Source organism: Hyperolius riggenbachi, chromosome 3 (genome assembly GCF_040937935.1).
Source record: "Hyperolius riggenbachi isolate aHypRig1 chromosome 3, aHypRig1.pri, whole genome shotgun sequence".
Lineage (NCBI taxonomy): Eukaryota > Metazoa > Chordata > Amphibia > Anura > Hyperoliidae > Hyperolius > Hyperolius riggenbachi.
This window is the reverse complement of record NC_090648.1, coordinates 25,797,648-25,823,008: the sequence shown is the minus strand read 5'-3', so window position 1 is coordinate 25,823,008 and position 25,361 is coordinate 25,797,648. Positions and strand designations below refer to the sequence as shown.

Here is a 25,361-nt window from a genome sequence, read left to right as displayed (position 1 = left end):
CAGACTTTGCTAACGGCCATTGCTGCGATTTATGTACGTCACCATCACTACCATTGAAATAGCCCAAATAAACAGGTTTTTGTGACCCTAGGCTATGACCTCTTTGGCCTAGGGGCCCGAAACTCACCAGTCATGTTCCCCCTAAGGGTCCCTACAATGCTAGAAAATTTGCCACTGCTGAGTAATTGCCCTTTGAAAAGATGTGAGATTTTGGAACTGTAAATAGGAGGCCCAATGAAAGCCTAGGGGTGATTTTACCAAATTTGGAGCCCTGTAACTCTGGTTTGCAGAGATGTAGGGAACCCATCTTTGGAGCCCAAGTCTAACAATATGTCTTCTACCTGCATGAGACATTTCGTTAGATTCAGACGTTGCTAACGGCCATTGCTGCGATTTATGTACGTCAGACTCGCCACCATTGAAATTGCCCAAATAAACAGGTTTTGTGACCCTAGGCTATGACCTCTTCGGCCTAGGACTGCATTGAATGCGACCCACGCATTGTGCGCATTCTGGACAACACCAATTACTGGGTTTATACCCTTCTGGATCCACGGTACAAACACAATGTTCCAAAACTGCTTGAAGAAAGAGCCAGACAGGTCAAAATGGAAGAATACCAGCAGGCCCTTGTGGAGACTTTAGAGAGGAGATTGACATCCTCCCCCTCCTCTAGCCAGTTGTACGCCGACAGACTGTCTTGCGCAAACCCAGGACGACCAGGAGGGCAGCAAACAACACAAGCCGCAGCTAGTGCCCAAAAGGGAATGGTATCGGCAGTGTCCTTGGAGTGGGAAAATTTTCTGACACCCATGCAGCAGCACACAGAACAGCAAGCCTGCAGATCCACCTCCAACACCGATCGCCTGGAGAAGATGGTCAAGGACTACATGTCAGATGGCGTAGCTGTGTTGAACAATCCATCTGCACCCTTCAACTATTGGGTATCGAAGCTAGACACCTGGCACAAACTGGCAATGTACGCAATAGAGGTGCTGGCTTGCCCGGCAGCCAGCGTTATGTCGGAACGCTGTTTCAGTGCTGCCGGAGGCATCGTCACAGATCGGCGGCGTATCCGCCTCTCCACAGAAAATGCAGACCGTCTGACTCAAATTAAAATGAATCAATCCTGGATTGGAAACGACTACGCAACACTCCCGGACCCCAACCAAGTAACATGAACAATGAACATCTGTGATGGGTTAGCGTTTCCGGTCCCTGTTTATTGAACCTCTCATCTGTATTACATTTATGACTGCATGGCGACAAAATGCAAATTGCTATCCGCACGCTTCTTGTCCTCATGCAAGGCCTGGGTTGTTGTGTCTCAAAGCGTGGCCTTCTTCTCCTGCGCCACCCTCCTCCTGTTCCATCACGTGTGCTGCTGCTGGGTTAGCGTTACCGGTCCCTTTTCCTGGAACCTCTTATATGTATTACATTTATGACTGCATGCCGACAAAAAGCATGTTACCTGTGCAAAGAAAACAGACATTTCCCGCATTTAAAAGACAGTTTTCCCTTTGAAACTTTAAAATCGATTTTCTCAAAAACTATAAGCTCTTTTTGCTAATTTTTTTTTCCTCTTGTACCCACTCCCAAGGTGCACATACCCTGTAAATTTGGGGTATGTAGCATGTAAGGAGGCTTTACAAAGCACAAAAGTTCGGGTCCCCATTGACTTCCATTATGTTCTGAGTTCGGGTCGAACACCCGAACATCGCGGCCATGTTCGGCCTGTTCGGCCCGAACCCGAACATCTAGATGTTCGCCCAACACTAGTGATGTGCAGTGTTAGTTTTCCGCCACACATAGCGTTTTGCATTTTGGCCAAAAAGTTCCATTTTAGTTTCTCATCTGACCAGAGCACCTTCTTCCACATGTTTACTGTGTCCCCCACATGGCTTGTGGCAAACTGCAAATGGGACTTCTTATGCTTTCTGTTAACAATGCCTTTCTTCTTGCCACTCTTCCATAAAGGCCAACTTTGTACAGTGCATGACTAATAGTTGTCCTATGGACAGAGTCTCCCACCTGAGCTGTAGATCTCTGCAGCTTGTCCAGAATCACCATGGGCCTCTTGACTGCATTTCTGATCAGCGCTCTCCTTGTTCGGCCTGTGAGTTTAGGTGGATGGCCTTGTCTTGGTAGGTTTATAGTTGTGCCATACTCCTTCCATTTCTGAATGATCCCTTGAACAGTGCTTTGTGGGATGTTCAAGGCTTTGGAAATCTTTTTGTAGCCTATGCCTGCTTTAAATTTCTCAATAACTTGATCCCTGACCTGTCTTGTGTGTTCTTTGGACTTCACGGTGTTGTTGCTCCCAATATACTCTTAGACAACCTCTGAGGCCCTCACAGAGCAGCTGTAATTGTACTGACATTAGATTACATGACATTAGATTATCTAGCCTGATGTGGTAACTCCAGGCATGACTGGCAGTGGGCGGGGTTAGGGGCGTGGCCACATGCAGTAAACACTACATCTGTGGCTGAAGAAAGGAGGAGAGGCATGGAGCAGAGCCTTCCTCCCTGTCTATTGGCCGGCCAGCTTCAGGGGGCGGAGGGGAGAGACATGAGTGCCCAGCACGCTGCACTCACGTGTAGCATCGCCCTGAAGCTGGCTGCCACTGCTGACAGGAGGTCGGGGGCAGAGCATAAATAAATGTTGGTGTTGTAGCTGTGGTTGGCCGGTGCTCTAGAGTGTAGTTAGAGCAAAGCTACAGAGAAATGGCTACCGATGTCTGCATTTGTGGACATCGGCAGCCATTTTCTTATAGCCTGCTCTAACTACGAGCAGAGAGGCGGGGAGAGAGACCAGAACGGCCCTGGGGACACATACAACAGGTGCCACACATCAGAGGGGGGGCCCGGGCCTCCTGGGAGCTCGGGGCCCGTCACTGTAGTGTTGTTTGTCCCCCCCTGATGGCGGCCCTGGCTGTATTGCCACAGTTCCCCATCAGGTCCTCCTGGTTAAGGATTGGTTGGAAGAGAAGGAGAGGAGTATAAAAGGAAGTGGTGATGCACAATTCAGTGCATTACCCACTTGACAAAGGATGGAGATATCGTCCGAAACAGCAACAGTCCGTTGTACTTGGAATCATGTAACACTGCATAACCAACTGGTAGTGGACACACTGCCTTCGGCTGCATGGAGGGCTATATGTACAAGCTATAATTACATCTGATGGCTGGTACGGATGTTGGCTTACCTTTGATCACTAGCTGAAGTGAACAAAAAATAACTTACAAGTCTTCCAGTGCCGGACATCTCTTGCTTTTGAGTTTACTAAAGGAAGAGGAAAATGTGGTGTTTAACTACTTGCCGACTGCATCACACTGATGGGCGTGGACGCGGCGGCAGCCCCAGGGATTGCCGTAAGGTCCTTGAGGCTTGTTTTGCAGGAGATCATGCTCACATATCTCCGCTTGGTAGGCGACAATCGCCCCTAGGATAATGTTAGATGGTGAAACCGCCATATAATTAGCTCATACAGTGCTGCGATCCATGGCTATGATCCAATATTTACAAAAAAATACACATTGGGGGCTATCAGACCCCACCAATAGAAAGACAGAAATGAAACAGACCGAGAGCCAAATCTGGTGTAGTATTTTAGAACAAATGGAGGATATGATAAAAATAAAAGTTATACTCACAAGTCAGGGTTACCACATAGGCAACCACTGATACAGCAGGTGGGGAGAATTGTAACCTGATCCCACTCAAAGGCGTCAATTCACCAGAGAGGAATTACTAAGAGAAAAAAGGTAGGTAGTTTATCTCATGAGGTATTTTAACACTCTGGAGTCAATTCACCAGTGTGAGAGGACAGAGAGAAAAATGTTCGATAGCAGGGGATAATGGAGAGATATGCATGAGGAAAGTGTGAGAAAGCAGAGAGTTAGGTAATCGGTATTAATGATTTACATGGGATACTTTTCCTCTCTGTAAGCTTGAAAGTGAAGCATTGTGGGTAGGAGGCAGAGTTTTACCACTACGTGACCAGAGTATTCCCACCTTTTACTGCCGGATCATATCATAAATCATATCACGAGTGAGTCTGAACTTCTTCACCACCTCTGTCTCAGTAAAATTATCAAGAACTGTTCTCTCACGAAAAATATGAGTGGCGATTAAACAGACCCTTCTCCTGCGCCTTCGTCTCCTCATAATAGAAGCAAGCTCTAAGGCCTAGTGCACACCAGAGCGGTTCGGCTGCGTTTTGCGATCCGCTTGCGGCTGCGGATACGCTTGGGTAATTTATTTCAATGGGCTGGTGCACACCAGAGCGGGAGGCGTTTCGTAGAAACGCATACTCCCGGGCTGCTGCAGATTTTGGATTGCGGAGGCGTTTCTGCCTCAATGTTAAGTATAGGAAAAACGCAAACCGCTCTGAAAAACGGCACTTCAGAGCGGTTTGCCAGGCGGTTTTTGTTACAGTAGCTGTTCAGTAACAGCTTTACTGTAACAATACATGAAATCTACTACACCAAAAACGCTTCACAAAACCGCAAAATGCTAGCTGAAACGCTACAGAAAAATAAGAAAAAGCGTTTCAAAATCTGCTAGCATTTTGCGGATCTGCTAGCGGTTTTTGGTGTGCACCAGGCCTAACAGCGTAAGCTCAAAAGGCTCCATCTTCCACAGCAGCAGCTGCTGTGTGAAAACCACGATATCTCCAGGTTCATTCAGGGGATAAAGAGATGAAAAAATAACAAATGGCCACACCCCCTTTCTTCCCTGGTGAATTGTGATTTGGAGAAAAACTAACTACTAACTATCACTTATTTATCTCATACTTATCTCACATTTATCTCTTGCATTTCTCTCTGTCGATATTTTCCCCTATACTTCTGGAGAATTGCTATTTGGAGATATCACAGGAGGTAAATTACCTCCCAAGAGATAAATAGGTTGGTAACCTCTGGTGAATTGACGCCAAAGTCGCTCTCTATAGATCGGAAAAAAATGGGGATGCACCCATCCACCAAGGGTGGACTAAGATATGGAATAACGGGAGTAATAGAGGCGCCAGTCAAGTATAAAATCGGTTAAAAAACGTCTAAAAGGAGGGAAATGGGTGGATTCACCTCCCCCAAATAAAAAATGACCAGGCTGATGTAGCCGTAGGATTTTATAATTCAATTTATTAAAACAATTCTCCAATAGTGATGCAACGCGTTTTACGGGCAAACATCCCGCTCCATCAGGCAGTGTAACAAGGAGAACACTGAAGGGAAGAACCAAAGGGGGGGGGGGGGGTGTTGGAACAGAAAACAAGAAAAGAGAAAGGGGGGGAGGGGGGCGAAAAGAAAAAACAAAAAGAAAAAAGGAAAAATTGGTGCTAAAAAGTACTCAATGCATTAGCATATTATCAAACAATCATCAACATCAGAGGAGTATTCTTGTGATTTTATAATATCAGGATCAACCTACTGAAATTATAACTTGCATACATATAGCAAATATATAGGCACTCAAATCCCCATATACACATGCAACTATATGTGTATATGGCTCACAATAAAGACCCTAGTTCAGTCTATGTGGAAAAAGTTCAATCAGTTTAGTTGTGCCCATTGCATGTCATATATAATATATATAAATATAAGTACATAAATCAGTATACCTTCATGCATGGCGGCATGTGCAATAGAATAAAAAATCCTTTGTGGCTTACCATGTGCAGGTCAATCTGTAGCCAGAGCGCCTCTATGAGGGTAGGAGGCCGCTCGTCAGCTTCTTATAGTATAAAGAGGCGCCGGACTTCTGATCGAGCAGGCGCCGGCGCCGGAGGCGGAAGTGACGTAGCCACCAACGTATGCATCTGCAACGTATGCATGACGCCATTACGCCTGTGGGCAGCGGTGACAGGATGCGGCGGCAATGTCGCATCATAGTACGTATATGTGAGGGCGGATGCGTACATGAAGCCACATCCGCCCAAAGGAAGGTGGAAATGTCGAGGGGACAGACGGCGCATGCGCAGCCAAAGAAATGCTGCGCCCTCTGTCACAGCAGACTATATATAAATGAAAATATAAACTAGATCAATAAGGGATGAAGAAATTTATATCAGAGTTAATGCATATGAAGTAAAGGGGAATTAGATAATTAGATCAAATATTTAGATGTTTTTAGTATTTTATAAATTCACTCTTTTTGTCAAATGCGAGGCTATACTGCCCTCTAGTGGATATGGAAGTCATCGACCCTGATCTATATTGGATAGTGAAAATCAATGGAGAAAGCTAATGGAGAAAGCTATGACTCCTTGGTTTTAACAGCACTTGTATACTAACTGCATTCACATAAAAGCATCTAGATAGAAAACAAAAATTAGGATAAACAGAAATACATGTAAATAAGTGAATCTGATGCATATATCAAAATTAAAAAAATCATACAATTGCATACAAAAAGGGGGGAAAAAGACAAGTATAAAAAGGATAAAAGAGAGGACTATGCTAAAAAGGCTCAGTGAGCTCGTATTAATATAATTTCTCTAAAACTTCGTTGAGCCCCTCTGGAGCGAGGGTTCTCAATACTTGGATCCAGTACATCTCTCTGGTCCGAATAACCTCAGAAATATTTTGTGCTTGTATGTGATCTATGAACGTGATGCTTAGGTGTTGGGGGTCACCACTGTGATGAGTGCTGAAGTGTCTCGAGACGCTATGTGACGGGTACTGTTTAAGAACATTCCTTTTGTGTTGTCCAATTCTTTCTCTCGCAACCTGCGTTGTACGTCCTACATACTGTAATTTACAGGGGCATGTTATGAGGTATATTATGTTTTGAGAAATGCAACTTATGTTTTGTTTAATCGTAAACATAGTATTGGTGGTTTCGGAACAGAAGGTGTTTGTAGTGTTTACAAACTGACAGGCTGTGCATCGGGTATGGTTGCAAGGGAAGGAGCCAGGGGTAGGATCGCTGGTGCTGGGTATATCTGATAACGAAACAGATCGAAATTTGCTAGGAGCCACCAGTGCACGAAGATTCGGAGCCCTTCTAAATGTTAGGAGGGGACTCTTGGGTATTGTGGATCTGAGGTGTGGGTCCTGCATTAATATTTCCCATCTCTTTTGTAAAATGGACCGGATTTCTCCGTGTTGAGTACTATAACCCGTGATGAATCTGGGAAAATTGGTGTTTGTGGGGGAGTCATTTATTGATGTACGTGAAATAGTAGTTGTCATGGCTTTGTGTTTTGCGTCTTTAATACGTTTCAACGGATATCCACGTTCTGAAAACTTCTTAGTGAGCATGGTAGATTGAGTGTGAAAAACAGATAGGTCGGAGCAGTTACGGAAGATTCTACGATATTGACAATAGGGTGTGTTAGTAGTCCATGGGCGATAATGAAAACTATTAAAATGTATAAAATTATTGGAATCTACGGTTTTAAAGTGTGTTTTGGTTTTAATTATGTCATCTTCCACATACAGGACCAAATCCAGAAATTCAATAGAGTTGTGATGGTGTAGAGCAGTGAAGTTAAGCCCAGCTGGATTATTGTTAAGGAAGTCGATAAATTGTGGAATGTTTGTTTGTTCACCTTTCCAGATAAAAATAAGATCATCTATGTATCTTCTGTAAAAAATTATATTATCACTGAATGGGTTATGAGAATCAAATTTAAGTGTCTCTAAATATCCCATAGTTAAATTAGCGTAGGATGGTGCAAATGGACTCCCCATGGCTGTCCCTGTAGCTTGGTGATAAAAATTCTCTGCAAAAGAGAATACATTGTGTTGTAGGATGAACTCTGCGCAATTTCTTAAAAAGGACTGTTGTATGGCAGGCATATCAGGATAGGTTGCTAAATAATGTTCTAAAGCCCTGAGGCCAAAGGAATGTGGTATGTTGGTATACAATGAAGAAACATCACATGTTAACCATATGTATTCAGGTCTCCACGTGGTGTCTTTCAGCAGTGTAATGAGGTGTTGAGAGTCCTTAAGATAAGAGGGTAATGACTGTACTAGCGGTTGTAAATGTGTATCAATAAATTTAGACAAATTACTGGTCATAGAATCAATGCCAGATATAATGGGTCTTCCAGGTGGTTTAGTGAGATGTTTGTGAATTTTGGGAAGATAGTAAAAAAAACGGTGTTTTGGGGTGATGGTTGATGATGTAGTTGCGTTCATTTTTAGTTATGATATTATCAAACAAAGCTTGATTAATGAAGGACTTGAGAGTGGAGTTGAATGTAGGTTGTAGGATCCGTGGTCAGCTTGGTATAGTGAAGACGGTTATCAAGTAGTCTGTGGGCTTCAGTAATGTAATCAATTTTATTGAGAATAACTATACCCCCCCGACCTTGTCTGCCGGTTTAACAATGATGTTGTGGTTATTTCTAATGGAGTGAAGGGCTTTCTGTTCCAGTCTGGTTAAATTGGAAGTGGAGGGTTGAAGGTAAAATCAAGTTTTTGAAGGTCATTGAGGACTAGTGTGTAGAAGGTATCAATAAAGTTGCCCTTTGAGGCTGTGGGGTAGAATCTGGACCTACCTTTTAATTGAGTAGTGATGAATTTTTCAGTGGAAATGTCGTTGGAATTGGCTATGTAATTTGGAATATGGTCATTGTTAGTCTGAATAAGGCTGTTATTGGGATCGGATAAAGTGGATTGATGTTGTTTAATGGCAAAGTGTCTTTTAAGAGTGAGTTTGCGTATATATGAATTCAGTTCAACGAAAAGTTTTGACATCTGGGAAGTATTAGTCGGGCAGAATGATAGACCTTTTTCTAGTAACCGGGTTTCAGAGGTGGATAATATGTGGTCTGACAAGTTGAAAATACAACGAGTCTGTGAAGTGGGAGCCATTATCGGTTCAGGGATTGAGTGCAATTTCTTTTTTCCTTTCCCTCTTTTCCCTCTTTTCCGGATTCTGGAAGTAGTCGTTTTAATTTGTGCTTGGGTTGAAGAATGACTCTCGATGTTGTTGGGCTGGAAAGGGGCAGAACTAGTGTGTTTTGGGTGATCGAGGAGGGCAGATCTAAAAAAGAGGATGTTAAAGTATTAGGATTTCTCTGTGTGTTGGTTAAACTGAAATGATTTGTAATAAGGCCAGTTTTTGTATTGATACTGGTCATAGAACTGGAGGTATTGGGTGGAGTGGAGGAAGAAGGTGGTGTGTCGTGGATGCTGATCTGTGAAAGTCCTAATTCACCTTCATTGGTGAGATCGTCCACCGGGGTAGTAAGTACAGGTTCATCCAGTTTGATTGTTGTAGCTGTGGTTAGTGTGTTTGGGACGGCCAACGTAACAGGGGGGGGCACTATGGAATGTATATGTGGTAATTTTGTTGGGTTTGAATTGACTGGGAGTTATAGTGTTGGAGGGAAACAGGGATGGATTTTTGAAAGGCTCCACCTCAGGTCCTTTCTTTGTGTTTTGAAGGGGGAGGGGTTTGTTGCCTAGTTTCTTGGAATGTGCAAAATTGGGCTTTTGATTGACAGTTTTATTTTTTATCTTTCTCAATCAGTGCTTTGGTTAAGGTCCCAGAGTGGGCGAAGCTGAATTGTGGTGTCAATATGGTGTTTGATTTAATAGATTTAGAAACCGATCCTTGGGGTGTGCCTGGTGGGACAGGTCCTGGAGGGGGTATCCATGGCGGTGGGGGAAAAGGTGGATATTGTGAAGGCGGTGGGGGAAATGACGGAAGTGATGGGGGTGGAATGTTGAGGCTCATGAGTGGTGGTGGTGGTGGTAGTGAGGGATTATGTGGTGGTCTTGGGCCTGTGGGGGGGAACCTGGTTTTACGTTCCCTTTCCCTGTGCTCCGCATACGCTAATCTGTCTCGATTTAATTTCTTTAATTTAGTGTCGATAGTGTCGGCTTCAAATTTCTTTAAACGTGCAACCAGATTAGACATAAGTGGGTGGTATTGTTTATTTCTGAGATGTGCAGACAAAAATTCTTTACAATCTTGTAAATATGGTTAACATGTGATGTTTCTTCATTGTATACCAACATACCACATTCCTTTGGCCTCAGGGCTTTAGAACATTATTTAGCAACCTATCCTGATATGCCTGCCATACAACAGTCCTTTTTAAGAAATTGCGCAGAGTTCATCCTACAACACAATGTATTCTCTTTTGCAGAGAATTTTTATCACCAAGCTACAGGGAAAGCCATGGGGAGTCCATTTGCACCATCCTACGCTAATTTAACTATGGGATATTTAAAGACACTTAAATTTGATTCTCATAACCCATTCAGTGATAATATAATTTTTTACAGAAGATACATAGATGATCTTATTTTTATCTGGAAAGGTGAACAAACAAACATTCCACAATTTATCGACTTCCTTAACAATAATCCAGCTGGGCTTAACTTCACTGCTCTACACCATCCCAACTCTATTGAATTTCTGGATTTGGTTCTGTATGTGGAAGATGACATAATTAAAACCAAAACACACTTTAAAACCGTAGATTCCAATAATTGTATACATTTTAATAGTTTTCATTATCGCCCATGGACTACTAACACACCCTATTGTCAATATCGTAGAATCTTCCGTAACTGCTCCGGACTATCTGTTTTTCACGCTCAATCTACCACGCTCACTAAGAAGTTATGTGGTATAACAACAGAGGCGCCAAGTAGAGTAAAATTAGTTAAAATTGTTAAAAAGGGGGAAGTGGGTGGACTCACCTCCCTTCTGAAAAAATGGCCAGACAACGGGCAGGTTACTTCAAGTTTAAAGTAACATTTATTATGAGCTCCAAAAGTGCAACGCGTTTCACGGGTAACAGTCCCGCTTCTTCAGGCAAACAATTTTTGGAGGGAGAAAAGTCGGGTCAAGAGCCAGATATAGCGCCTCTGTGCACAGAGGCGCTATATCTGGCTCTTGACCCGACTTTGCTCCCTCCAAAAATTGTTTGCCTGAAGAAGCGGGACTGTTACCCGTGAAACGCGTTGCACTTTTGGAGCTCATAATAAATGTTACTTTAAACTTGAAGTAACCTGCCCGTTGTCTGGCCATTTTTTCAGAAGGGAGGTGAGTCCACCCACTTCCCCCTTTTTAACAATTTTAACTAATTTTACTCTACTTGGCGCCTCTGTTGTTGTACCACATAACTGTTTAGTCCACCCTTGGTGGAGGGGTGTATCCCCATTTCCTTCTATCTACAGAGAGCGACTTCTTAACCCTGAGCGGAGTCAGGTTACAATTCTCCCCGCCTGCTTATCCAGTGGTTGCCTTGGAGGCGACCCGTCCTTGTGAGTATAACCATTGTGTGTGTTTGCATCAGACATCACCTCATTAACATACTACACCATATTGGGCTCTCGGTTCCCCCCTTTCTTTCACGCTCACTAAGAAGTTTTCAGAACGTGGATATCCGTTGAAACTTATTAAAGACGCAAAACACAAAGCCATGACAACTACTATTTCACGTACATCAATAAATGACTCCCCCACAAACACCAATTTTCCCAGATTCATCACGGGTTATAGTACTCAACACGGAGAAATCCGGTCCATTTTACAAAAGAGATGGGAAATATTAATGCAGGACCCACACCTCAGATCCACAATACCCAAGAGTCCCCTCCTAACATTTAGAAGGGCTCCGAATCTTCGTGCACTGGTGGCTCCTAGCAAATTTCGATCTGTTTCGTTATCAGATACACCCAGCACCAGCGATCCTACCCCTGGCTCCTTCCCTTGCAACCATACCCGATGCACAGCCTGTCAGTTTGTAAACACTACAAACACCTTCTGTTCCGAAACCACCAATACTATGTTTACGATTAAACAAAACATAAGTTGCATTTCTCAAAACATAATATACCTCATAACATGCCCCTGTAAATTACAGTATGTAGGACGTACAACGCAGGTTGCGAGAGAAAGAATTGGACAACACAAAAGGAATGTTCTTAAACAGTACCTGTCACATAGCGTCTCGAGACACTTCAGCACTCATCACAGTGGTGACCCCCAACACCTAAGCATCTCGTTCATAGATCACATACAAGCACAAAATATTTCTGAGGTCATGTACTGGATCCAAGTATTGAGAACCCTCGCTCCAGAGGGGCTCAACGAAGTTTTAGAGAAATTATATTAATACGAGCTCACTAAGCCTTTTTAGCATAGTCCTCTCTTTTATCCTTTTTATACTTGTCTTCCCCCCCCCCCCTTTTTTATGCAATTGTATGAATTTTTTAATTTTGATATATGCATCAAATTCACTTATTTACATGTATTTCTGTTTATCCTAATTTTTGTTTTCTATCTAGATGCTTTTATGTGAATGCAGTTAGTATACAAGTGCTGTTATAACCAAGGAGTCATAGCTTTCTCCATTAGCTTTCTCCATTGATTTTCACTATCCAATATAGATCAGGGTCGATGACTTCCATATCCACTAGAGGGCAGTAGAGCCTCGCATTTGACAAAAAGAGTGAATTTATAAAATACTAAAAACATCTAAATATTTGATCTAATTATCTAATTCCCCTTTACTTCATATGCATTAACTCTGATATAAATTTCTTGATCCCTTATTGATCTAGTTTATATTTTCATTTATATATAGTCTGTTGTGACAGAGGGCGCAGCGTTTCTTTGGCTGCACATGCGCCATCTGTCCCCTCGACATTTCCACCTTCCTTTGGGCGGATGTGGCTTCATGTACGCATCCGCCCTCACATATACGTACTATGATGCGACATTGCCGCCGCATCCTGTCACCGCTGCCCACAGGCGTAATGGCGTCATGCGTACCATCAGACGCATACGTTGGTGGCCACGTCACTTCCGCCTCCGGCGCCCGCTCGATCAGAAGTCCGGCGCCTGTTTATACTATAAGAAGCTGATGAGCGGCCTCCTACCCTCATAGAGGCGCTCTGGCTACAGATTGACCTGCACATGGTAAGCCACAAAGGATTTTTTATTCTATTGCACATGCCGCCGTGCATGAAGGTCTACTGATTTATGTACTTATATTTATATATATTATATATGACATGCAATGGGCACAACTAAACTGATTGAACTTTTTCCACATAGACTGAACTAGGGTCTTTATTGTGAGCAATATATACACATATAGTTGCATGTGTATATGGGGATTTGAGTGCCTATATGTTTGCTATATGTATGCAAGTTATAATTACAGTAGGTTGATCCTGATAATATTATAAAATCACAAGAATACTCCTCTGATGTTGATGATTGTTTGATAATATGCTAATGCATTGAGTACTTTTTAGCACCAATTTTTCCTTTTTTCTTTTTGTTTTTTTCTTTTCTTCCCCCCCCTCCCCCCCTTTCTCTTTTCTTGTTTTCTGTTCCAACCCCCCCCCCCCCCTTGGTTCTTCCCTTCAGTGTTCTCCTTGTTACACTGCCTGATGAAGCGGGATGTTTGCCCGTGAAACGCGTTGCATCACTATTGGAGAATTGTTTTAATAAATTGAATTATAAAATCCTACGGCTACATCAGCCTGGTCATTTTTTATTTGGGGGAGGTGAATCCACCCATTTCCCTCCTTTTAGACGTTTTTTAACCGATTTTATACTTGACTGGCGCCTCTATTACTCCCGTTACTGAGCGCGCTCAAGATGGCAGCCTCTCCTTTTACCTGCTCCACACCTTGTCTCGGCTCTGGGAAGCATTAATCACATATATGCGCAGAAGGAACAAAAATACTTACAGATTCTGCACCATGAACTCTCTGGCTACAACTGGAACCTTCTGGGAAACGTGGAAGTTTATGGATGGCTAAGTTACAAGCTGGATTGTACTCACCATGAAAGTCATGTGTAGCTGACCTTGGTTTTGGAGTCCTGCATGGGATTGGGAAGCTGATAATCCACACAAACAAAAAAAAACCTTTTCTACTCCTACAAGGACACACAATGGAATAGGATTTCTCCACCTGGATACTCATGAGGTCCACAGCTTCAAACAAGCAAACACATCAAAAAGCATGTCCATGCAACACAGCAAGCAGATTTCCTACCTTCCCAAGTCCTCTTCCCAAGGTAAGGGAATTCATCCTCCTTCCTCAAACAGCAGTAATATCCTTCAGCTGGCAATCCGTTTTTGCAGACTGTACAAATACTTGAAATGCATTCAGAGGCTGAAATTATATTGACTCCATTGCCTTTCTAAGTAAACCTTAGTAGGCCCCATGCTTCTGCATATCAATGGACTTTTCACACCTCTTGTAGCAGATTCTGAAGGCCAGCATTTTCTTTTGTATACCCCCCACTGATAAACAACAACAATCAAAGGAAGAGCTTACTTAACCCATTCCTTCACAAAGAGCAATGTTAATCTATACAGCCAGCTTCTTACTATCTCTCAGGCCATTGAGAGCTGCATCTCACATTGGAAAAAAAACAAGCTAATTTGCTGGAATCTCTAGGGATTTTAAATAAAACGCACAGAGGTAAAAAAGGCGGCCAGGCCCATAAAAAGTGCCACACTCAGTCTCAGTCCAACTTCAGGGACCCAGGCCCATTCAAAGAAAATAACTTTCCAGCGATCTCCAGTGATGTTTACTGGAAATCAGAGGCTGAAAGTAGCAGAAGTTACCAAGTCCCTAGTCAGAGATGCAGTAACACCCCAGCAGTGAACCCAGTCGCCATTGCTAAGCCCCATGCAGTCACCGCATTGCTCTGCAATGCCCGCTCTATAAACAATAAGACAGCCATTATTGCGGACCTTATTCAGACATGCGATTTTTCATGCATCACTGAAACCTGGATTGATGCCAATGCGGGCCCCACACTGGAAGCAACCATCCCATACAATTACTCAGTCCTAAGTGAGGGAAGACGAGACCGCAGAGGAGGGGGTGTAGCAATTTGTGGCAAAACAACTCTGCAGCTCAGAGCCCTGAATGTTGGCTCAATAAAGTCCTTTGAATGTATAGGTGCCCAGATCTCAGCTGGTAAAGGCTTCAAAATTTTAGTGGTTTATCGTCCCCCCGGAGATGCTGACCCTTTCCTACAGGAATTCCCAGAACTTCTGGCCATGCTAACTATGTCTTATCCGAGATGGATCATCCTTGGTGACTTCAACGTCTGGGCTGATAACACTCAATCACAAGATGCAAATGAACTAATAAATCTCATGGGTGGACTAGGCTTCACACAAGTTGTAAAATCTGCTACCCACAGAGGAGGGCATATGCTAGACTTACTGTTCCACCTCGGAATGGACATTAGTAACATAACAGTAACCCCAGTGGTGTGGTCAGACCATCACATAATACAGTTTACTATTGAACATCACCCTATCAAGCAGCTCCCTAAAGAAACAATCAAAACCCGTCCCCTGAGTAAATTAGCACCGGAGAGGATAACTGCCAACCTGGATTTTACAAGTCTGCTCCACAGCCAAATGGACCCAAACACTCTAGTAACCCAGTACAACACCACGATATATGAAACACTTGACAGTATTGCCCCATGGCGCACAAAAATCAGCAACCAAAAAGCAGAAAGCTAATTGGTTTGACAAAACCATCATGGATCTAAAAAAGAAAGGGCGCAGACTAGAAAGACAGTGGCGTAAATCAGGGACTGAGGAGCACAAATCTAGCCTAGTTCAACACCTCAGACAATACCAACAAGCAATAACCAAGAAAAAATCAGACTTTATCTCGCACAAAATATCTACAGCCAACAACAGAACTGCTCAACTCTTCCACACAGTCAGGGCCGCCTCTAGGCACTGACATTCCAGGCAACTGCCTGGAGCACCCACAATGCACAGGGCGCGCTCCTTGTCATTAAAATTACCCGCGGCATGGCCCCTTTAAAGCCGCGGGCAAGTTATCTCTCTGCCGCCACTATGGACCACTTAGAATGCTAGGAATAGAGGGGGGGGGTGCCTTGCAGCGGAAGGTGGAGAGGCATAGTGGCAAGCATGCTTAGCTAAAGGAGCCCCGCCCCCCTCGCAGCGTGACTCCAGCGTGAGGAGGAAGAAGGGAAGAAACAGCTGAATCCTCCACCATAGGCTTCCCCCGGGTCATGCTGCGACTCACAGAGAGGGAAGGGGAGGAGATATTCTTCAGTTGCACGCAGATGAAGCCACGGCCGCGGGAAGCTCCGCTCCCAACGAATCAAAACTCCGCCCACACCGAATCTAAGCTCTGCCCCCATCCGTCTATGGCCGTGACAGAAATACTAGTGGTGGCAGGAATGAAGACTGGGACGCTGTCAGCAGCCGGTAAGATGGTGCCTCCACTCCATCAGCAGGACCATGACTTCTCCTCACCACCAGAACCACCCCAGGCCACCATCACCCAGTGACCTCTCCTGACCCTCACCCCCCAGGCAGCACGTGACTTCTTCTCAACCCCCAACAGCACCCAGTGACCTCTCCTGACCCCCAAGCAGCACCCACCCAGTTACCTCTCCTGACTCCTGCCCCCCCCCCCCCAGCAGCACCCAGTGATGACCTCTCCTGATCCCCCCCAAGCACCCATTGACCTCTCCTGATCACCCCCTGCCCTTTCCCCAGTAGCACCCAGTGACCTCATCTGACCCCCTCAGCAGCATCCAATGACCCCTAGCAGAACTCAGTGACCTCTCCTGACCCCCAATCAACACCCAGTGTCCTCTCCTGACCCCAAATCAACACCCAGTGTCCTCTCCTGACCCCAAATCAACACCCAGTGTCCTCTCCTGACCCCAAATCAACACCCAGTGTCCTCTCCTGACCCCCCAGCAGCACCCAGTTACTCCTCCTGATCCCCAACCCCAGCAGCACCCAGTGTTCTCTTCCCAACCCCCAGCAGCACCCAGTGACCTCTCTTGTGCCCCCCAGCAGCACCCAATGATCTTTCCTGCCCCTTCTCCCCCAAACAGCACCCAGTGACCTCTCCCCAATGTCCTACCATATTATTATTATGTATTTATATAGCACTGACAACTTCTGCAGCACATTACAGAGTACATAGTCATGTAACTGACTGTCCTCAGAGGAGCTCACAATCTAATCCTAGCATAGTCATAGTCTAATGTCCTACCATATTATTATTATGTATTTATATAGCACTGACATCTTCTGCAGCACATTACAGAGTACATAGTCATGTCACTGACTGTCCTCAGAGGAGCTCACAATCTAATCCTAGCATAGTCATAGTCTATTGTCCTACCATATTATTATTATGTATTTATATAGCACTGACATCTTCTGCAGCACATTACAGAGTACATAGTCATGTCACTGACTGTCCTCGGAGGAGCTCACAATCTAATCCTACCATAGTCATAGCCTAATGTCCAACCATATTATTATGTAATTATAGAGCACTGACATCTTCTGCAGCACTTTACAGAGTACATAGTCATGTCACTGACTGTCCTCGGAGGAGCTCACAATCTAATTTCTACCATAGTCATAGTGTAATGTCCTACCATATTATTATTATTTTTACTAGTAGACCTAAGCCCGTTTAAAAACGGGCTCTAGGTCTGTGTCTGAACTCCCTTCCCTCCCCAGTTACCACCGCCACACAGTCAGCATGCATGCAAGCGCCTGCCCGCTGTGCGACTGCGCACCGTATGCGCACACGCCCACTGCACACACACACTCCCCCGCCCAGCCCCCTGGTTCCGTCCTGCTATGGGGGACATATCTGGATTTGATCTGTGGGGGACGACGTGTTCTGTGCATTTGATCTATGGTGGACATATCTGCATTTGCTCTGTGGGGGACGTGTTATCTGTATTTGATTTGTAGGGGACATGATACCTGACATTGTTATTTGTGCTATTATATATCTTAACATGTTCTGAAGTGGCCATGCTATCTGCTGATTTTATTTTAGGGAAACGGTGGCAGCATGAATCATATGGCACACGCTTTATATCAAAAGGGATGCATTATAGTTGGTAATATACAATACACATAATAGCCCCATTTATAACTTTTTTACAAATTGCATTAAATGTGCACTTAAATCAGGAGGGGGGGGAGGCGCCACAAGCTTTCTCGCCTGTAGTGACAAAATGGCCAGAGGCGCCCCTGCACACAGTGGAATCAGTCTGCAATCCTTCCTGCCTAAAAGCCCCAACCACATACTCCAGGGAAAGGTGTGAAGAATTATCTGCCTTCTTCACAAACAAGGTGTCTACCATCCGTGCCAGCATTACACCAACTACATCAATTGACCACTGGACGTTGCATATGCCTACTACCGTACCACCATGGCAAGTCTTTGACACTCTAAGTGTAGAAGATTTTGGAATTCTCATTCAAAGTATCCGCCCCACTACCTGCGACCTGGATCCTGGCCCAACTGGATCCTTAATGCAGTGCCCAGAGCTGATCAGGCCAGCACTTCACAAAATCACTCAGTGCTCCTTGCAAAGTGGTCTTTTCCCAGAAGAACTAAAGAAAGCAATCATAAAACCCCTGCTGAAGAAACCATCACTAGATCCTGATTCTGTAACCAACTACAGATCTGTGGCGAACTTACCATTCCTATCAAAAGTTATCGAGAAAGCAGTCGCCAACCAGCTAGAAGCCAGGCTTACAGATAACAACATCTTTGATACTTTTCAGTCAGGATTCAGGAAAAGGCACAGCACTGAAACAGCATTAGTCCGAGTAATGAATGATCTACTTACTGCAAGGGACAAGGGTGATTGCTCAATTCTGATTCTTCTTGACTTGTCAGCAGCATTTGATACTGTGGATCATGAAATTCTTATCCAGCGACTGAAGAATTACTGTGGCCTAAGGGGTACTGTTCTTAGATGGTTTCAGACCTTCCTATCTGGCAGGACACAGCAAGTATGTCTGGGCACACACTACTCTAATCCAGTGCCACTTGCCTATGGAGTTCCACAGGGTTCTGTACTATCACCATTACTCTTTGCAGCCTATATGCTCCCACTGGGCAAAATAATCCAGAACTATGGCCTAGGATACCATTGTTATGCAGATGACACACAACTGTATCTGTCCTTCAAGCCTGGCACCCAAGACCCATCAGCATCCATAAATGCGTGTCTAGTGGATTTACAAAATTGGATGAACACCAGCTGGCTGAGGCTGAACTCTGACAAAACAGAGGTGTTGGTGGTAGGTGGTCCACACATGATGGATAAAGTTCAAAACGCTCACCACCTCAAACTAGCAATTGGGGGAGATACTGTACAGTATAAAGACTCTGTGCGAAACCTTGGGGTGATCCTGGATGGAAATCTAAAACTCAGACAGCAGGTATCAGCTGTCGTCAAGTCTTCCTTCTTCCATCTAAGAAATATAGCGAAAATCAAACAACTTATCCCAGCTGAAGACCTACCTGCCCTGGTTCACGCATTTGTATCCTCCCGCCTAGACTACTGCAACGCCCTGTTCATCGGATCTACAGATAAGGCTCTGCGCCCCTTACAGCTAGTACAGAATGCTGCAGCCAGACTCCTAGCCAATGCCCCCCGCAGCTCACACATCACCCCAGTACTGCAAACTCTTCACTGGTTGCCAGTAAAATGGAGAATCAATTTTAAGATCTGCCTGCTGACATTCAAGGCTCTACACCACATGGGACCCAAATACATAGCGGATCTATTGGAACTTTATGCCCCTTCACGCACCCTCCGCTCTGCCAACAAGATGAAGCTGGTTATTCCCAGGATACACTTAATATTTGGTGCTCGGGCCTTTTCCTACGCAGCCCCTACTCTATGGAACTCACTTCCACAATCAGTACGAGAGGCTCCTTCTCTGGACAGCTTTAAAAAAAGGCTAAAAACTCACCTCTTTTCCCGAGCCTTTGAGACTGCATAATGCAGGGTCACAGCGCTTTGAGTCCCCAGGGAGAAAAGCGCTATATAAATATTATTGTTATTCCACCAACAGAAAGCTCTCTTCACCACTATACCACCACATGCTGAAGCCAGCCTAGCATGTACCCGTATGATATATCCAAGAGAAAATTGAGCTTGCTTATGGATTTGTAAGATTTTAAAAGCCAACTCACATATATTGGCCAGGCCCAGGATTTGAACACAGGCCTACCACATGGTAGGCTGCTATCCTAACCATTATACCACCAACACTACATGCTGAAACTTCTTGGAGCAGACTTACTTCCTACCTCCAAAAGACACACATACATCCCCATAAAATCATTCAACAGCAACTGTATGCACAGTCTTTGTTGTACACAGTCTCTGTGGCACAATTGTGCTTTAAGAATATCCAGGGCCTTCCCACTCCATAGGTAAGTATCTGTTTTTTTTTTATTTGTGCTTCACTTCACATTTCCTTTATGGTGGATAGACTGATAGTAAGGACACTGAAATAAAAAGTAAAGACTCATAAAACACACACACTTCAAATAGAACTGGCCAAAGTTACGAAAGAAGGTTTTTGTTTTTTTTTCCTCAAGCCCACATGTCATTTTTATATTTCACCTTCACTCTGATGCAGGCATATTTATTGGTCTAGGAATGTAAAGTACTGGGCAGTGATGGGCAAATATGGCCATTTTTGTTTGCCATACATTTTGTGAAAATGTTACTTTTTTTTACATAAATGACTATATTCCCGAACAATATATGGGCATGAACAAATGTACTTTAAACAAATGCATAGGCGTTAACGGAACAAGAAAACACATTTTCAAGAATGTTTTTATTTTTGCAAAGGTGGCTTTGTCTGTTGGGACAAGAAATGGGACCATCCCAGGACAAGGGATGAGCTGGATTTTAACAAGTCATGTAAAAGTGTAAATTTCCCCAATGTTCAAAGCTATTAAAACAGCATCATATTTCCTTATCCGTGTTTCACCAAATCATTCCTACAAAAAAAGCTGTAAATGGAGTTAATTTTTATTAACTTTTGCCTAAACTTGTCTAATTGTCATTCCGCGTATTCATATGTACTCCAAAACATATTCTTGCAAAGCATTTTAGGCATTCAGCATAGAGTACTTACTTCTGGTTCACATGAACAGCAAAATGTAAAGATCAGAAATGTAGACGTACGAAGCCAAAGTGGCATGTAAATCAGACTAATAAATCTTATAAAGAACGTTTGAGCAGTTTAAGCAAAGTCCTCTTTATTTCTTTATTCCTTAGGCTGTAGATGATGGGATTCATTACTGGGGTCACCACAAGGTACAACAAAGACATGTATTTATTTGTCTTCGCTGAGCTGTAGTCAGTTGGAACTATGTAAACAGTGATTAAAGTCCCATAATAAGTGCAAACTGTGGTCAGGTGGGAGCTACAAGTGGAGAAGGCCTTTCTTCGCCCATTAGCAGAAGATATCTTCATAATGGCAAACGAGATACAGCCATAGGTTATGACTATGAATGCAAATGGACAAGCAATCACAAATACAGAAGTTGTGATGTCTTGTATCATGAAATTAAATTTGACTGATGTAGCTAGTTCTACAATTGGCCCAAAATCACAGAAGAAATGGTCGATATAATTAAGCCCACAGAAGTGAAACTGACACAACACAAATACTTCACTTGATATTAGCAGGACAACTAAGAGCCACGATCCAATAAAAAGTTGGAGACAAATGTGAATGTTCATAAGGGAGGCATAGCGCAATGGTATACAAATAGCCAAATATCGATCATAGGACATAGCAGCAATGAGAAAAGTTTGAACACATCCAAATATGCCAAAGCAATACAGCTGGGCAATGCAACCAATAAATGTGAGGGAACCTTCATCAACCAATATAATGTGCAGCATCAAGGGAACTACAGTAGTCGTCAGAAGGACATCTGCGATAGCCAAGTGTTTCAAAAAAATGAACATCGGGATTTTAAGATGATCTGTAGTGGTCACCAAGGTGAAAATTAGAAGGTTACCACTGAGTACCAACATATAACATAAAAAAAACCCAACAAAAAATATAAATTTGAATTTGTATAAATCTTGGAACCCAAGTAAATAAATCTGTGTGACTTGTGTCTGATTGGCCTCACACATAATTTGTAGAAAGAACAATATTAATCAAAACTGGAGAAAGATTTCATCCAAGATCATTGTTTATAAGTTATGTCTTATGGTGCAGGAAAAATGATCATATTTCAGTTGTTTAGCTCTTTTGTGGTTTCAACTATGTATACTTTTTGATCATCAATAAAGATTTACTTGAAGAGCCCACTCAGTAAACTGCAGTAATGGATGACACAAGTGGAGAGGATAAGTACTGTATGCAATAACAGAGCTCCTCTAGAGTTTTCCTTAATTTTACATTTTACACTTCATGCACGTGAATGTGCACACTTGACAACCCAGATCTTCCGTAAATGTTGGTAAATACAAAATATGAATTTTTAGCTTAAGTATCAGGTGCCTGAAAAAAGAAAAAGAAAAAGAGTTACAAAGACACGGAGGAACAGGAAACTGAGTAGATAACAAGTCCTCAGCATCAAGATATGTAACCAGAAACCAGAATGGAAAGTCAAGAGAATACAACTAAAAATATAATAACTTCTGAGCCATTTGAGAACTACTGTAGTGCAGGTAAATTCCAACTCAGGTTTATTCATCATTGTGTTTTACATTCATGGTAAATTGCCTCAAAGTGTCTCTCCATCTCTTCACAAAAATTTCAGTACAAAAATTCTACTTGTAAGTGGGAGACTTGGAAAAAAAATATTTTTTAGAAATCAAGTTCACAACCACATGATTGCTTTCCATGGTTCTTCTCTATCCTGGACCACTAGGTGAGCTCTGGCATCCCGAATGTTTAAAACAGACCCTCTTCAACTAGGCAATATGAGACACAAATCCTGATGCCGTGATAGAGAGACTGGAATTATTGCAGCATTGACAAATTTGACTGTTATCAGTTAAGGGAGGTAATTCTAGGGGTGAAAAAAACTTTTTTTTTCTCTATATTGAGTTTTAGAAATAAGGAAGGACTAGGACATAAAGGCAGAGACCTTCACTGTGTCTCATGATGTGATACTGGATAGTTCAACTCTCATGCGCTGTGGCTGATTTTTTAGAAAAACCACAAAAGGCTCTGGTCTTGGATGAATCCTCTATTAGGTTTTTCAGTTAGGAGACCTTGGCCAAGACTCTCAAACACTGCCACTGTCTACAGAGAGCACCCTAGTTGCTGCAGCTCTTGCACTTTGAGTCTGCTGGGAAAAAAAGCACAATGTAAATTTTCTGTGTCTTGTCTGTGTCAGGCAATGTGGCAGAATTTTTGTTAAGACCACAAAGGCTCTGGTCTTGGGTGGATCCTCTATAAGGAATCCATTGTAAAAGAAGTTATAGCACATAAAAGAGAAGGCTGCAAGTGTAAAAGGGAGGCTGCAAATGGAAAGCAACACATAGAGGGCAGGAGGGGCTGCATAAGGGACCTGTACATAAAAGAGAGGTGCTGCTGTACATAAATGTCATATATGAAGAGGGGAAATAAATATGGAATTGGAGGTGGGCTGCTGTACATGGAAGAAGAAAAACACGAAAGGTGTCCTGGAAGCAAAATAATAATAATAATAATAAAAATAATAATAATAATAATAAATCTCTCCTTGTTCATGCATGGGATGTATCAAGAATTGTAGCCCAGAAAGAAAAAAAGATCACGGGTCTCGACCTGGATTTTGCAATTATAGCTTTAGCTTTTTTAGCACCATAGTGGCAGTCTGCCACTATGGTGCCAATAAAGCCAAAGCTATAAATGCAAAATCCAGGCCGAGACCCAGTGATCTTTTTTCTGTGTTGCCTTCTGTCAGGAACCGGCCCGCGGCACGCCTGCGTATACGGTTCCCGACTGCGGGTTTGACCAGATTAAGCGGGGAACAGCCTTATTTAAGCTACAAACAAGGCTGGAACCCCTCAAACACTTCCCACTGCCACCACTAGCGTTGCTAGACACGTTCACTCAGCTATCGAGTGCTCAATACGCAATCTGCGTTTTCGTATTTGGGTCAGCTTTGTGCTTAGGCCAAATACGGGAACGCCACGCACCCACACACACACACACAGTTGCAATCTTACACTGTCGTTAAGCAAAGACCCACTAACAGTCGTTCCGAACGATACTGTTAGCCACTCTTCTGTCGCTACTCGCACTGGCGTTGTTCGTACGTTGGGTCAGCTGCGCGCTTAGGCCAACGTATGACAAACGCCCCCACACACAATGCAATTACAATTTCATACGGTAGTGTTGCTCAAGCGTACAATTAGGCATGAACTTATACACGGTTACACTTCAGTCTCTTCTAGGCTATGAGTGTTAGTTTAGTACGGCAGAAGTCAAACTTATTAAATAATAATTTAATATTCTAGAAAAACATAGAACAATGCAGAACTTAATATATACAAAAAGATTACAAAAAGACAAAGTAAAAATAGTTACAAGATAAAAGTTACAAAGATAACACACACGGATATTTGCGTAAAATAAAAATGGGGATTAAAAAAAACGTTACCAACTTGAAGGTCTCAAAGTTGTCGGCAGGAGCATGCCGCTTGTTCGACCGGAAGTCGAGATCGACTCTAGCTATGCGCTAACTCCCAGAGCAGATGGTCACTAGGCATTTGCCTCTGCTTTTTATACTCTGAGCTACGCCTGGAGGCTGCAACTTACTTGGGGAGGGGAGGAACTAGGTTTTAATTAAATCTCAGACATATTCCATTTCCAGGTAAAAGTCTACTATACATCAAAGATTGTGAAGTTAGGCTTTCAACTCCAGGTGAAAACTTGATTAAGGCGTTTTCCTGTCTCCGTTCTCAGACATAAATGGGATTTCCAGAGATCCACATACATGAAAAGGGTACTATAGCACACACACAAAACAAAAGACTTCCTTCACTTCCAATCTCCCCAGGTTACAGGTGACAATTGATTAAGGCTTTCACATTGCAGCAGGATGTCCTGTGTGATAGGTGACAATTGCTCCCAAACACAATACACCTCGGAGACATTATTCAGACAACATGGTCTGACCACCTGTATAGGCTTCACAGCAACTAATTAAGGGTTTCCTAATTAGAAGCAGACAGTGATAGGTAATTTTCACTTTATACAGAATTCCAGGAAGACTGGCTAACAGACAATCCCATATGATAGTCACAAAAAATGAAGGAAAGATGTTCCTGTTATCCTTAATATCATCAGCACCTCAATATATCCTTAATATCATCAGCACCTCAATATATCTCCACACCTCCGCCGTTAACTTGGTGCAAGGCAGATAATCTTCCCAGATTATCCTGCCAGCACCTACATTGTTGGTTCTGCTTGACCGGACAGTCCATCAGCATTCCCATGATTGCTCCCCTTCCAGATGGCACTGGCAGGTGGTTCTAACGAATCATCCTGCCAAAGCCTACATTGACGGCCTGGCCGGGTGGGGTAACCCTTTAGC

The 25,361-nt window shown here is 43.3% G+C and overlaps 1 protein-coding gene across 1 annotated transcript; it reads right to left on the bottom strand.

The window, feature by feature from the left end:
• Positions 1–21,027: 21,027 nt before the first annotated feature.
• LOC137561972 (olfactory receptor 10A3-like) lies at positions 21,028–21,957 on the bottom strand. The gene has a single exon (XM_068273316.1). The coding sequence runs from the start codon at positions 21,955–21,957 to the stop codon at positions 21,028–21,030; it is 930 nt and encodes a 309-aa protein (XP_068129417.1).
• Positions 21,958–25,361: the final 3,404 nt, after the last annotated feature.